Source organism: Phalaenopsis equestris, unplaced genomic scaffold (genome assembly GCF_001263595.1).
Source record: "Phalaenopsis equestris unplaced genomic scaffold, ASM126359v1 Scaffold000174, whole genome shotgun sequence".
Classification (NCBI taxonomy): Eukaryota; Viridiplantae; Streptophyta; class Magnoliopsida; order Asparagales; family Orchidaceae; genus Phalaenopsis; species Phalaenopsis equestris.
The window spans coordinates 321,781-337,806 of NW_018164616.1; the positions used below are offsets into that span (position 1 = coordinate 321,781).

The 16,026-nt window shown below is 37.0% G+C and overlaps 1 protein-coding gene across 1 annotated transcript in view; it reads left to right on the top strand.

The window, feature by feature from the left end:
- LOC110022177 (sodium/hydrogen exchanger 7-like) overlaps positions 1-15,808 on the top strand; it is a 120,183-nt gene extending 104,375 nt beyond the window's left edge. Inside the window, exons 12-16 of the mRNA XM_020720992.1 lie at positions 307-491; positions 6,787-6,837; positions 6,925-7,032; positions 11,850-12,078; positions 15,116-15,808. Of these exons, the coding sequence (XP_020576651.1) occupies positions 307-491; positions 6,787-6,837; positions 6,925-7,032; positions 11,850-12,078; positions 15,116-15,438 (896 nt within the window). The 3' untranslated portion in view covers positions 15,439-15,808. The remainder of the gene's footprint in view (positions 1-306; positions 492-6,786; positions 6,838-6,924; positions 7,033-11,849; positions 12,079-15,115) is intronic.
- Positions 15,809-16,026: the final 218 nt, after the last annotated feature.

Sequence of the window (16,026 nt, forward strand, 5' to 3'; positions counted from 1 at the left end):
AGGAACTGCCGATCACATCAGCACAAAAAAATTGTCGCCCGTAATGTTTAACGGCCGAGTTGGAGAATTGAAACTCTCTTCCAGACTTGTCTTTCTTCAATCAGAGCACATTAGGATCTACTTGGTACCTTTGAATGGTTTATTCCTTCTTCAAAAGATTGTTGTTTATGTAATTTAGCTCACACTCAATTGAACGTAACTATTTTAGTTTAATTAGCATTTTTGCTAAATGCTCATGTTGAGTGAATATTTTTCTTATAGATTCATTTTACTTCTGTTTCTTCAAATTTTTTTTTTCTATTTCAGGAAGTTCATGGGGATACCTTATTCTGCTCTATGTTTATGTCCAGTTGTCACGTGTTCTGGTTGTTGGGTTATTGTATCCTTTTTTATGTCATTCTGGATATGGTTTTGACTGGAAGGAATCTGTGATACTTGTATGGTCTGGGCTACGTGGAGCAGTGGCTTTATCACTCTCACTTTCTGTAAAAGTAAGTCAACATTTCTCCATGAATACATTTCTTGTGGTGTTTCCTGTATAATTGTTAGGATTATGTGAAGGTATGGTAAAGCACCTTCATGAAGATGTTTAATGCCGTTACTTAGCACAAAGGTTTTAAAGGAAAACATCTTTTGTGGCATTGATTCAGCATCTCTGCTTGGCTGAGTTTTATTTCATTTGAAATTTTGCAGTACTTGCGTTTTTGATTGAGTATTGGACTTCCTGGATTGGAAGATTTTACATCTTTTAAGCAGATTTCCTGTTGCACAGAACACTGCGCTATTCCTCAACAATGAATATTAATATGTAGCTATGTGTGATGGCTGTAGTCTGGCTAGAAGTAGGCAGGCTGAGGTCTAGATGCCATCAAGCTGTAGTTTTGACCTTATGCACATTTGGTATTAGTTATTCTTTAACTGCAGCCGGTTTCCCTCTAAATTTTCATGATTTCATCCCAATCTTTTCTGGATTAACTTTTAAGATCTTCACATCCCAAGCCTTATCTGTCATTTCTTATCTACAGTTTTATGTCATCTCGAGTTTTATTTTTAGCCATGACTATGCAGCACCGGTTTTTTTTTTTCTTTCCTTTGTAGCACAGTTGTTACTCAGAGGAGATGAAGTGTATGTTTTCATGTGCCAAGCAGAGAAGAAATGGTCAGAGTAGAAAACCGAGCTTTCCTGTACGAGCTTGGATAAAAAACTGAGAGGGAAAGGAAGCAAGGGAGGCAAGGGCGATGATATTGTCAATCTAGCCCAAGAGCGCCGAAGCTGTGCGAAGCAAGCCAAGGATGAACGAGCAATAGCCTGTGCGGATTCCAACAATGATGCCGTCGATTTTGCTTTTAGCAGGACCAAGCGAATTGAGCCTCCTATGTGGTCTTGTTTGCAAGGTTTGCAAGGTAGAAGCTGAAGCTAGTGAGAAGGTTGACGTGCGGGTACTGCTTGTCGGAGATGGCTCAATCAGGAATCACGATTGATGAGCGAGCAACATTAGAAACATTAATAAAGCAGACATAAGACAACATTCATGTTTGTTAGAGAATTGACAAAATATCTACAAATGTTAATAACATGTCTAACCGGTAGTCAATGAATTGAAAAAATATCTAAAAGGTGCCAAATTTCAGTTGGTATGATTTAAGTTCCCAAGGCCTTTAAATCCCTTATTAAAGGCATGGACCAAGAACATAAAACTAATCGAGTTAAACAAGCGGCAAAGCGGAAATTCAACTCTTGAAATAAGAAACAACAACAACAACAAAGACAACAAAGAACAACAACAACAAAGACTTAATCCCACTACGTGGGGTCGGCTGCATGAATCATTTTTCTCCATTGCGTCCTATTTAGTGTCACATTTTCATTTAAGTCTATTAAATTAAGATCATTTTTATACAATAGGCCCAAGTCTTCCTTGGTCTATCGCTGCCTTTTTTAACATAAGACGAATCTAAAACATCTACTCTCCTAATCAGTTCATCAGATCGTCACGTTTAATGTGACCAAACCATCTAAGACGACTCTCTCTAATTTTGTCCGTCACTGGAGCTACACAAACCCTATCAAGAAGATATTTTTTTCGCATTTTGTCTCTAAGTGTAAAACCACTCATCCACCTAATCATTCTTATCTCGACAACACTTAACATAGTATTATCTTCTCTTTTAAAGGCCAACATTCAGCATCATAGAGCATTGCAGGTCTCACCACCATCTTATAAAATTTCCCTTTCAATCTAAGCGGTACTTTTCTATCCCACAAAAGGCCCGAAGCATTCCTCAACTTCAACCAATCAACTTGAATTCTAGTATTAACATCCTCATCTATATCATCATCACTTTAAACAATAGACCAAAGATATCTAAATCGTTCACATTTTTTAATAATTTGATCACCCAAAGTTACATTTTTGTCACCAGAGCTACTACTACTAAAGTTACATTCCATGTATTCAGTTTTAGTTCTACTCAAATAAAGGCCTTTAGGCTCCAATGTAGACCTCCATAATTCAAGTTTTTCCTGGGCTTTTTCTCTTGTCTTATCCACGAGAAGGATATCATTAGCAAAAAACATACACCAAAGTACATCCTCCTTTAAATGTCCAGTTGACCATCAATAACTAAAGGAAAAAGATACGGGCTTAAAGTCGATCCCTGATGTAATCCAACAGAATAGGAAAATAATTGGTCAATCCTCCTTCAGTTCGAACACAAGTAACAGTTCTAGTATGCATATCTTTAATAACTCTCCACAGGATCATATCAACACTTATCGTAAGCTTTTTCTAAATCACTAAAAATCAAATGTTGATCCTCCTTTGAACTTCTCCACTTCTCCATCAAACCTTTCAATAAATGTATACCTTCCATAGTAAACCTGCCCGACATAAATACAAATTGATTATGCTCCATTACTTTCTCCCATAATTTTAAAGTATGACACATTAAATTAATTCCTCTATAATTTGCACAGTCTTGTGTATCCCCTTTATTCTTAAAATGGGGACGAAAATACTGTTTCTCCACTCCTCAGACATCTTTTTAATTTTTAAAATAATATTTAAAAGTCCCAAATCTCCTAAAAACTTCCACACTTCAATTTGGATATCATCAGGTCTTACAGACTTTCCACCCGTATTTTTCTTTAAAGCCTCCTCAACTTATTTTTTACTGTTGCGATGGTAAAAATGAAACATTATATTGCTATTAACGATATTAAGATCATTAAAGGCGATCATATTTTAAGAAAATTCATTAAAAATTTATCAAAATAAATCACCCACCTATGTTGAATATCTTTTTCTAAGGAAAACACTTTTTGATTTTCATTTTTAATACACTTTACTTGAGTTAAATCTTTACTTTTCTTATCTCTTTATTTGACCAGTTTATAAATATATTTTTGACTCTCTTTAATATCAAATTTGTTATAAAGATCACTAAAAATAGAATTTTTAGTGTCACATATTGTTCTTTAGACTCTCTTCATAAAAATAGAATTTTTAGTGTCACAGATTGTTCTTTAGACTCTCTCCAGGTCATTTGATATTTTTCCTGCATTTGATATTTTTCCCAGTTCTCTAAGTTTTTACATTTAAATCAATTTTTATAACATATCTTCTTAATTTTTATCTTTTCTTGCATATTATTATTTCACCCCCAACTATATTTATTTATAGAAAATTTTTCTTTTGATTCTCTAAGTACATCTTTTGCTACTTGTTTAATAGTGTTTGTTACTTTATCTTAGGTATCATTCGTTTCTTCATAAACATCCCAAATTTTGAAATCTTGAATTTTACTCATAAAAATAATTTTATTTGTCTTTAATGTTCTCTCATCTAATTCTGTGATGATAAGTCTTTGTATTATTTATTTTACAACTCATCATCTTAAAATCTAGAACTAATAATCGAGGTTGAGTACTTGAAACTTCACTTGGAATGACCTTACAATTTTTACAATCTCGTCGATTTCTTTTCTCATAAGAAAATAATCAATCTGTGTTTTATTTGATCCATTCTTATAAGTAATAAGATGTTCATCTCTTTTCTTAAATAAAGTATTAGTAATAAAAAAATCATATGCCAAACCAAAATCTAAAATGACTCTATATTCTTCATTAGTCACTCCAAAACCGTAGCCACCATGAATATTTCTGAAATCTTCTACCAGTCGACCGACATGTCCATTTAAATCCCCTCCATTAAAAATTTTTTCTTCAAGAGGTATTATTTGTATTAAATCTTCTAAATCATTCCAGAATTTATCTTCAGACTCTATATCTAAACCTACCTGAGGAGTATATGCACTTATAATATTAAAAATCTTAGTATTAATAATAATCTCAAGGGCTATAATTCTATTTCTAACTTTATTAATTTTTACAAAAATACCTTTCAAACTCTTATTTATAATTACACCTACAACACTTCTAGTGCGACTCTTCCCTTCTAGTACGACTCTTCCCAGAATATCAAAGTTTAAAGCCTAGCTATCAATCTCCTCAGCCTTTTCTCAAACCCATTTAGTTTCTTGAATAGATAAGATATTAATTTTTCAATATATCATAATATCAATTAATTCCATTAATTTACCATTGAGAGTACATATATGCCAAAATTCAATCCTAATATTAGTTTCATTATTTTCATAGACTAACTTCTTTAGCCGTATCCATCCGTAATGTGGGAACCTTTGCTTATTTGATACTACACTCGGACGCCGGTGTAGCAGCCCTTGCACACTTTTCACTGTATTCAGGTCATACAACACGCCACTTCCAGGGGACGCCCTAACACTTACACAATGCTCAAAAGAATTCATGTCTTGATTTTATTTCGACAAGTTTTACGTTGGCTGGCAATTGCTTGACGAAATCCTTCACTTTTCACATCCATGAAACTTTCTCTAGATGTGTTTTGTTGAGCGGTTTGAAGGAAGAAAGTCCTCGTGTGTGGAAGGAGCGCGTGAATGTCTTGTACGAAGGAAGAAATAAACGAGGTCAAACTGGGCTAAGCAGCCACGAAGAAAGGGTTTCACGTGTGGGTAAGCAAGGCGAGTATCACCGCTTTCATGATCGATGAGGGCTGGACTGAGCCATTTAAGTTTAAGGTTTTTTTTAAGATTTCATATTTATTAGTTTGAATTTATACTAAAATTTTAATATTGATTTTATGAGAACTAAAATCAGGAAGCATTGAAGAAACAAATATTCAAATTTGATATCTAGGAGTGGATCACGTTGAAAGAAAGTGTACAAGGTAAATGAAATTCGAGTTAGACTTAATTAAGACTAAATGAAAGTTGCATAGGATGAATGGAAGACAAAAAAAAAAAAAAAAAAAAAAAAAAGAGGCACAAGGGGCTTTTGACATATACAACACACAAAACTTTGCTATTTACGTATCTTACATGCCAAATTTTAATGTCACGAAACTCTCACACAATAATGGCTTCCATTAACGCCGCCGTATCCAAGCTATCTGGATCGCAGCTGTTCAGATTCAAGCAGCTCTGCCATGAAGGCAACGAAGGGTTGACTGCTCTTTTCTGCGTGCTGCCGCACAAAACCGCTTGTTTTGCAGTCCTAGAGGTTACGCTCCTTTTTAAAAATATCTCTGATACCAAGTTTAACCAACGACAGTGGGAAAATCAAATATTATTACTGAAATCAAATTGCAAATTACAGCCAAATAAAATGAAAATCTGAAATTGCAAAAAAATGGATACACAACATATGACTAGGATGTATCTAAGGTGATGGTTACAGCAGGCAGCAGCGGTTACTGCTGTCGGGAGTGGCAGTATGTGGGGAAAAGGGCTGGACTGTGGGTAAACAGCAGGAAGACGGCGAGGTTTTGCTGTCCCAGGCGACAAGTAGGGGAACAACAAAAGGGAAGGGGGAGGCGGAGCTGGGAAGACTGGAACAGGCAGGGACCGACATGAGGGACAGGGAGGAGCAACTAGGGCGGCTGGAGCAGGAAGGAACAACTCCTTGCTATTCTAAATGGCGGTAGCAAGTAGAGAAGATGGAGATGGCTGGAAGGCAGAAAACTGCAGGAAGAAACAACTAAAATGGCTGTTTTGGGCAGCTGCAATAGGGGAGGTGACGGCGTGAGATGTGGGAAGGATGTGGAAGGGTTGATGAAAGATAATCACCATCTTAGTTGGAGCACCACACAGATCCTTGGATACAGTCCTAGATGAAAGAATAGAGATGAAGACAGCTATCCCAAATAAAAATATGACAAACAGTTCTAAAACATGACAAAAACAACATATATAATTCTTGGATGACTAAGAGTGGGCCCCACTCCCAATACATGACAATTTCATGCATGCGGAAGTATTTTTTATTGCGTCAGGACACCGGTGTCCAATTAAAACCACCCAAATTAAAGTGTGGGTCCCACTAAAAAAAAAAGTATACGTATACAAATTTGCGTTCGTTATCCTAACGCAATAAAAGCTCCCTGCGAGGGCGCCGGCTGGTCCCTCTTATGCTTGGATCGAATCAGTCAAGATGTGTAGGCATGGCAATTGGCATGCTACTTAGACACCCTGCGTCAATCTCTATGGATTTCTTATTTTTAATTATGATATATCTCCACGAAGCTACATTTTTTTTTAGCAGATTTTCTTATCTGTGAGTTATCCACTTATATTTTCTTATTTTTAATTATGATATATCTCCACGAAGCTATATTTTTTTTAGCAGATTTTCTTATCTGTGAATTTTCCCTATTTTCTTTTTCTTGATTTACATTTTTTTTTTCTTAGCAAGCCAGTAACACGAGCCAACCTTTTCTAACCAGTGAACTTGGAACCTTGGTATGCTGTTCTTAAGCTGTAAATTACATCTAGTTTTTTTGCTGTTGCTACACTAATAGCTTAACTTGGTTATTCGGATTGCTGCAGTTTGTTTTCTTTACTGGTGGAATTGTATTCCTAACACTGATTATCAATGGGTCAACCACCCAGTTCCTCTTGCACTTTTTGGGTATGGATAAGCTATCAGCCGCGAAGGTTAGTTTGTCTTATTGAAACTGCCATGATTATATTCCTTTATTATTCAGACTATTTTTTATCAGGCTATTATTTTATTACTTCGTACTTGATCTTAAAATGTTGTTGCTAGATTTCTTTGTTTTTTTTTTGGGGATTAACTAAAAAAACTTGAACTGCTTATATTAAAGATTTCAGTAGCTTGGCATATTTGGCATTCATTTTATAAGACTGGTCAATCCTCATTCAATCAAAAGTTTATTTTGGTAAAATATTCAAGCCTAGCACGGTTTTTATTCTTAATGAAAGTTCAAGCTGGCGGGTTGCGGTTGACTCTATTCTTGGGAGACTCAATTTCAAATCCCAGCAAAGGGGCGTTGAAAATTAAAGGATATAGTCCATAATTGTGGGAAGCAGATTGGGAAAAATAGGTAAATCCACTCAGAACAGCCAAAATTTGTTAAAATATTTAGTTTAAGTTTGAACCCAACTAGTATTTTAGATCCTGTCCATATGTATTGAATCTCATTTGAAACGTTGGTTAAAACTGTTGACTATAGGCTATAGATCTCAGATTACTTAGGTAAATGTGGTTCTGGTCCTAAATAAAAAGTTTTTCTCGGAGTAGCCTTGTAACTCTTCATAAATCCCTTGGAAATGAAGCGAAATGTTGAAAATATCAAAGCTTGTTAATCTGGTTAACTCTTGCAACTATAACCAAGAGTAAGTTGTTTGACCCAAATACAAAGAAAAACAGATATTATTACTGGAAGCAAATGGATGATTACAATCAACACACTTGAAAGGGGAAATGCATCACACAGCTGCTACAGTGTCGCATCCTTTGTACTGAATCATCTACAGTTCCGCGATGGTAAGGCCCCTCGTCACCCCTCGTCATCTCTCGATGTTGTGGAAGCTTTGACTTCGTTCGTCGAAGCTTTTGGTTCCTTGTAACACGAACTCATGTTTGCCACGTTAATGGTAGCAAAGATATTGCATTCCCCTAGGAGGTTGATCATGTAGGTGTTGTGGACATGTAGGTGTTATCATTCCACAACATATCCTGGTAGAATAGATGTCTGTTCTCTTTTGACACAACTTGAGCTGATACCGTAGATAGACAAGTATTCTCATAAATCAAATATTGAGTCATCTGATTTGTAAACTATTTCTTTCGCTTATCTTACTCAGCAGGATGTAGCTGATAAACCAATATGTGAGGAGAAATAAACTCTAGGGTGTAATCTGTGGTAAGTTGCACCACTCCCACTAGCAACCACTTGGGAGAGTTCTCTTCTTCTTCACTGACCAAATTCCATTGAAGAATTTTATTCTCCATCAAGCTCCTAAGATAAATTTCCAAGAAGGGGTTCATTCCTCGTGTTTGGACATTTGATGATAAGTACCATGATGAACTGAATTTAATATTTGAATAACTCCATGTAATCTTCCCAACATGACACAAAAGGGCCCCATCTCCGACATATTGGACCTCTCTCAGTATGGGCAACTCAGAGATGAGTTTATGGATCTGAAATGTCGGAATTTGTCTTTTATGGGTTTGTCATATGTCGTCCCAACATGACACAAAAGGGCCCCATCTCCGACATGTTGGACCTCTCTCAGTAGGGGCAACTCAGAGATGAGTTTATGGATCTAAAATGTCAGAATTTGTCTTTTATGGGTTTGTCATATGTCGGATATTGACTCCCTAAACTCATGGCCTTTTTGAACATCTAAGGCCAGTTCTGTTAATGCTCATCTCAATGCCGGCAAAATGTTTGCTTGAGGCACCATAATCTCGTACTCTGTTGGAATGACCATTACATTAGAGTCACTATATTATAGAATGACTATTGTTACCTCAGTTGAAATCTCTATCTTAGGGTCAACTGGAATTAATGTCGTCTCTTCCTCGTTGGATGAAAATTGAGAATCTTCTCTGGAGTATGCATTTTTTCCGGATCACCGTTTATCTGTTCAACTGGACTGGTCCTTCTATTTTGTGTCCTTTTCGTCTTCAGTGTCTACTGTGTCATTGGCCAATTTTTCAAAAGCACACTGCTCTATGAAATAGATCACTTCCCTAGTTGTGCAGTCTAATTCAGTATGCCCAAATTCGTGGCAGTTATAACACTTTCTTCTATTACAGATTTAGAAATGCAGATTGGTTCCATCTGTTTCCGCTCAGACTCAGCTTTTTCTCTGATGGGGTTAGCTTGGATATTCTCTTGGGTTTAATCTGGCTGTAAGAACCTGAAGTTGAGTGCTGACTATTAAGATGTGGTGGTCGTTTGTTGAAGTGATCTCTCTACTTAAGCTAGAGTCTGAATATTCTATCTATAGTAAGCTGGTAGGAACAAACGTTGGTTCTTCTTCTTGATCTGCAAATTCTCTCATTCTTCACATGCTGGCTCTTCTCTCCGCCTCCTTTGATGTTGAATTCCAAAGCATCGTGACTGGTCTTGTGCATCCTTGAAGTCCTCTCTATGAAAGGGAATCAGTTCCTCGTCTTTGGCTCCTCTTCGATTCTCTCGATCCCGGTCAAGGGTATTCCTTTAGTGGATTTCATCCTCAATTGCATCCTTGAAGTCCTCTCTATGAAAGGGAATCAGTTTCTCGTCTTTGGCTCCTCTTCGATTCTCTCGATCCCAGTTAAGGGTATTCCTTTAGTGGATTTCATCCTCAATTTTTGAAAACCTACGCTGAAGTTGGAGGTTCTCTCGCTATTTCTCCTCATGGGTAGGCTCGAGTATGTATTTCTTTAGTGACATGGCTAAGGTTTAGGGGTGGGAGGTGAAAGATGGTAAAAATAATTGGTTTAAGGTTATTGATTTTGAAAATCAAAAAGAGAAAATTAGGTTTAAGGATATGTGGTAATGGAAAAGGTATTTGACAGTAGGAAAGAAAATTCTTGGGTTATGACTGATGCTAGGAAATCCTAGGATAAAATTAGGGTTAGACTTGCTCTGATAACAAATGATACCAGAGTTAACCTAGACCACTTTAGGGAAAAATAAATATTATTATCGAAAGCAAATAAACAATTACAATCAACACATTTGAAAGGGAAAATACAACACACACGATATACAACTCGTGTTTGTACGGATCTCAGGTGATGGCGGCGACGGTTATGGGGCTTGGAGAGGTGCGTACGGAAGGGGTATCTTGATTGTGGATAAGGGGTGGCAGCAGTTATGGGCAGCTAGAACGGCACAACGACACGGAACGACAGTCCAGATAGCCGCAATTTGTTGTTTGGGGCCGCTAGGCAGCAGGAAAACTACAAAGGGAAGGTGTTGCGTGCAGCGACAGTGAAGGTTGAGGTCTGGGACAGAGAGGGCAGCGAGGACGCGGGAGGAGAAGGCGTGTGGGCAGCTTGAACTGCAGAAAACAACAATAGGATGCTGTTGTGGCGGCTGCAACAAGGTACGACGACAGTGAGTGATGTGGGAAGATGCGGATGTGGATAGGAGGAAGATAATCACCACCTTAGGAAAGATGCAGTCGGAGCACCACCCAATTCCTCGTATACAGCTCGCAAAGGGGAAAATAGACGCTGACGGCTGTTCTGATAGAAATCTGAAATAAAACTCACCAAAAGCTACCTAAGACAACAAACAACATAGTTATAATAAGTATCAACATTTAAAATAGGAAGGAAATATAAAAGTTAAGGGATCAAATAGGAAAAAGGGTCAGCGAATACGGTACTATAGAAGATACAATACCGCGACGGTAAGCTCCCGTGCCAGACCAACTCCCCTTTCTTTCTTTCTTTTTTCTTCTTTTATCCCTGGTTTTCATCCACTTGTATTTGGGGGTGATTGTGATGACTGAAAAGTGTTGAGGCCTCGTCCATGGATTATATGTATCCAAATATATTTCTTCTTGTGAGCTCGTAGGATGCTCTTTCTGAGGTGGTGGAAGGCTCTTTGTAAAAAGAAAACATGCTTTGCTTGTGGAAGCTTTTGGTGGCATTGGTGACTAAATAACTTTGGGCGTCTTTTATAGAATCTCAACTTCTTTGCTTTGCTCTTTTTTATCGAAACTCCTTGTGATAAAAACAATACTGATAATTTGCATTTTGCTATAACCTTTTCAGTCTAGTTTAATCTTTCTAATAAGTGTTTTATCCGAAATTTTAAAAGAATATGCATTTTTTTGACTTCAAAATTTGTATGTTTTGTAAAACACATAGAAGTCTTGTGTAGGTTGACTTCATGGGGATATTTTAGTTTTTGGTTTGGTTTTAGTTTATTTGCAAACTTTTGAATTTGTTCTTTTGGAGTGATGGTTGCTCAAACCTGATCCTGTGAACAGAATTCAAAAATGACTTGTGCAAAAGAATGTTCTGTTGTTTGCAAAAACTTTGCAGTGAACTTAGGTTTGCAATCATTGAAACTTCATTCCTTGTATAGTGTCCATTTAATTATCTTATTGTTATTTAACCTATTTTTATTTGTTTATTAAAATTGAAAATGTGGCTTCCATTATTAGTTCGTTTGATCATTGTCATCATGATCATAATAAGTTTATCCCACCTATTTGTCTTTCAATTATGGTGTTTTTTATTTTAATTTTTTAATGTGTTTTATTTAATGTGAATATTAGAAAGAAATTCATGAAACTTAATCCAAAGAAACGTCCTCCCTTTTTATCTTTATTGCATATCAAATTAGTGTATCATGCTTTTCATAAATGCGGGTTCTCCTTCTTTTTCCCAAGAAAAAAAGGTAATCCTGTTTTGGAATTTATGTATTTCTGTCTCTGTATGGTATACTGCCTCTATAAAATCCGGTTCTCATGACATCACATTTGCATGCTTGAAGATTCGTGTTTTGAACTACACAAAATCTGAAATGCTAAAGAAGTCTTTGGAAGCTTTTCGTGATCTTGGAGATGATGAAGAGCTTGGACCAGCTGATTGGCAAACCATCCGAAGATATTTAACCTGTTTAGGTAACTTGGATGTGGATGAGAAACCACATGTCATAACTGAAACCGAGGATCATCTAAAGAGGTTGAGCTTAAGTGACATGCGAGTACGTCTTCTAAATGGTATGTTGGAGCAGATTAATTGATGCTTTTGTAGTGTTGCAACTGCGGCATTAACTTGTTGCCTCTAGTTTTGAATTTTGTAATATTTCTCTTTTCAGTTAACAACTTATTTGCTGATTTTCTTATCTGTGGTGTACTTTCCCTTTCCTAATATGCAGTAACCCTCATCTTTTTAAGGAATATTTTCGCGTTCATGTGATCATTTTTCATCCTTATATTTATTTCAAAAACTTTTAACGCAATAATGGGTTATCTATTTGGTTTTTATCTTTGGTTCAAATTCAAGGAATTGTGTGATAGAATTCAGAATTATTGCCATAGAAAATTTAGGGAAAATAAATATTTTAGTGCATGAACAACAAACTCAACATGGATACATAAGATAAGCTCTTACTATCAGCAATCTCTTCTAAATCCTATAATTCGAGAGGTAGGTAATCTCTCCCAAACCCTAACCCTAAGACTCACGATCCAATCTCCTGCAATGCCCTAACCCTAAACATATTAGCCCTATTTATACTAAACAGTAATAAATGACGAAAGACTAAATGTTCTTCTGGCAAACAAAATACAAAATTGCCCTTAGGCTTGATACCAACATAACAATACTCCCTTCCCTAAAAGATATTTTATCCTAAAGATGGATAAAAGAAAACTACTATTGGATCAAGCTCCCTTAATAAATGTTCTTCTGGCAAACAAAATACAAAATTGCCTTTAGGCTTGATACCAACATAACAATACTCCTTTCCCTAAAAGATATTTTATCCTCAAGATGGATAAAAGAAAACTGCTGTTGGATCAAGCTCCCTTAACTCCTCGTCACACACCTGTAATACTTTATTCTTACAACGGTGTCCTAAAGCTAATATTTCATCACATCGATAACATAGCCTCTGTCCCGCCATCCGACATCACCGCCACAACCCCACAAGCCCTTCCCTTTGTTGTTATATTGTTGCTTCTTTATTGTGGTTTGGGTTAACTCTGGTATCAGCTAATTTAATAATTTCTACCAAGCATTGCTGTCTCAGCGGGTGACGTGTGCACGTTTGTTGGGCTTTAGACCTTTTATGAAATTTCTTTCTTATACTATTTTAGAAATTCTCCTTAGCCGTCTCGACAATAGCTTGAATCCCTATATTTTATTATAGTCCCTTCTTGAGTCAAAACATAGAATTGCCGTGCAGGTGTTCTTCCTAGAAGGCTCTGAAATATTTCAACAAACAATCATTAAATTCCTCCCATGAGCGGATAGAGTATCTAGCCTCCCTACACTGAAACTATGATAGAGCTTTCCTCTCTAGACATAATCCTTTCATCATGAGCTTCTCATCTCTATTTAGCCTATTCACTGTGAAAAATTGCTTCACCCGGTACACCCATCCATATGTTTCTTCCACGTCGAAGATAGACATCTTTAACTTCCTAGCCCTAGCATCTCCTCCCCATCTTCCTCTCCCTTCGGTGTTTCCCCAATATATCTGGTGTAAAAATCTCTCATTCGATCATAGTCTTATCCCATTATGTCTTTTCTCTTTTTTTTTTTTGCTCCTCTGTACCTCTTGCATACCCCCTTCTCCATGTCTCGGCTTAGCCTCCTCCATCAATAATTTCTAATTACCTTATCAGACTCCTAGGAGGGGGTTCTTAATAGTGGATGCTTTTCTCCCGATGTTCCCCTTGTCTGATTTGTCTGATTTTGTCTCCTTTTGATTTATCAAGGATTCTTTGAACCCCCTTGATTAAGGTTTGTAAATTGAACTGACAACGAGGTCTTGGATCACATCACAATAAGCTTCCTGGTCATCTTATTCAAGAACTTAAACCAGCTCTCAAATTAGTTTTCTATGGATGATAACCTTCATTCTATGGTTGAGAATATTTCCACCATCCCATATTTAACTTGCCCTTTCAATTTATCTTCCCAAGCATCTATACTTTCCTTGCTGCCAATTCTCGCAATACGATTTGTTATCACGATGGCTGAACCTATTCCTTGAAATTTTGTCGTTGCTTTCCTTCTAGCTTTTATCTCGAATGTATCACAAGTTGTCGCCGCAAAAGCAACAACTTATATGTCGAGCAAAGGAACCGGGAGTTTTGAGTCCCTGTATGCCGCAATCCCGCGTTGGCTTCCACTAGCTCGAGCATGACCTTAGAGTCGTTGTTGTAGCGTGAAGTTCTTTCAGTAAGTAGATCACGATCCCGCATTGCTTTACCGCTAGCTCCAATTGCGATCGTATCGCAACGCTTTGGTCATGTATCCCACAATCCTACGTTGCATCTGTGTTAGCTCCAATTGCGTATCGCAAGGTTTCGTTCACAGAGACAACAATCATGCGTTGCTTCCCAGCTTAGCTCCAACCACGATTGTATTGAAATTTTGTGAGTCGCGATCTTTATCGTGACTGTCTCTACCAATGAAGGAGACACGATCTCGAGTGGTTTCCAGGCAAAGAAGATGCGATCTCGTTGGCTTCTCACAAAAATCACGATCCTGTCATTGGCTTCAGAAATCAACAAAGGATCGATGCTCTGATACCATATGATATGATCCGAAAATTTTCACAGAAAATTTAGTGCAAATAAATATTTATTGCACAAATAACAAATAACTCAACACAAATACATAAGATAATCACTGCCAATTTGAGAGGTAGGAGATCTCTTTCAAATCCTACAATTCGAGGTAGAAAATCTCTCCGAATCTCTAACTCTAAAACTCATGATCCAATCTCATGCATAACTCTAACCCTAAACATATTAGCCCTATTTATACTAAGCAATATTAAATGACAAGACGGAATGCCCTTAGACACATAAAAGACAAATTGCCCTTAGGTTAGGCAACATCATAACATTGTGTTGATGGAAAATTTGTCCATTTCTAGTATGTGAATAACTTTTATGCGTAGGAATCATAAGATTGTTTTCAGTGGGATGTTATATTTTGTACTAATGACTCGGTGCATGTTTTAATAATGCATTCTAGTGAACTTTTGTTTACTGAAGTTGATATCTCACAATATTTCAGGTGTGCAAGCTGCTTATTGGGCTATGCTTGATGAAGGAAGGATATCTCAAGCCACTGCAATGATTTTAATGAGTTCTGTTGATGAAGCTATGGATGTGGTGTCCACTGAGACCTTAAGTGATTGGAAGGGCTTAAAGTCCAATGTCCTTTTTCCAGGGTATTACAGATTTCTTCAGATGAGTAGGTTCTCATTGCGGCTGGTCACCTATTTTACAGTGGCAAGACTAGAGTCAGCATGTTCGCTTTGTGCAGCTTTTCTCCGTGCACACAAAATAGCTAGACGGCAACTCCGTGAATTTATTGGTAAGTTCTTTTCTTTGTAGGGTAGACAACCGCATTGCCCTTTTGCTTTTAGGGATTTATCTTATACTTTACTAGATCTTGAGATAAGCCAGCTTCCTGCAGTAGATGTTATTGGTGCTTAGTTCTTTTTTATTTTAATGTGATGACACTTTTTCACGCAATGTTTTTTAAATGTTCATAAGCATACTTCTTATGACAACTGATTCATCATCCAATATGGCTGACCTTTTTTCTTCATCTACCACGATATTGTTAATGTACGACCCTTGTTAGAATATGCGTCAAGTAATGATGTACCGATGCTGTAATTTATCCTAATTAGAATTATAAAAATGTCACTGAAAGCAGGGCCCAATAAGATCACCATGTTTTCTCTACCAACCCATCAGATTTCAATAGCTTCGACTGACGGGGGGCTTATTAGCTGAGCCGGTCCAGCAAGGAGGCTATTGACATTTTAACTACCGCCATTAACTTTAAAACACGTGACTTATTAGTTTATCAGCCAATTCCTATGTAGATGAAGGAAGGATATCTCAAGCCACGTATTAACACGTGACTTATTAGTTTATCAGCCAATTCCTATGTATTTTCATATCTAACATCAA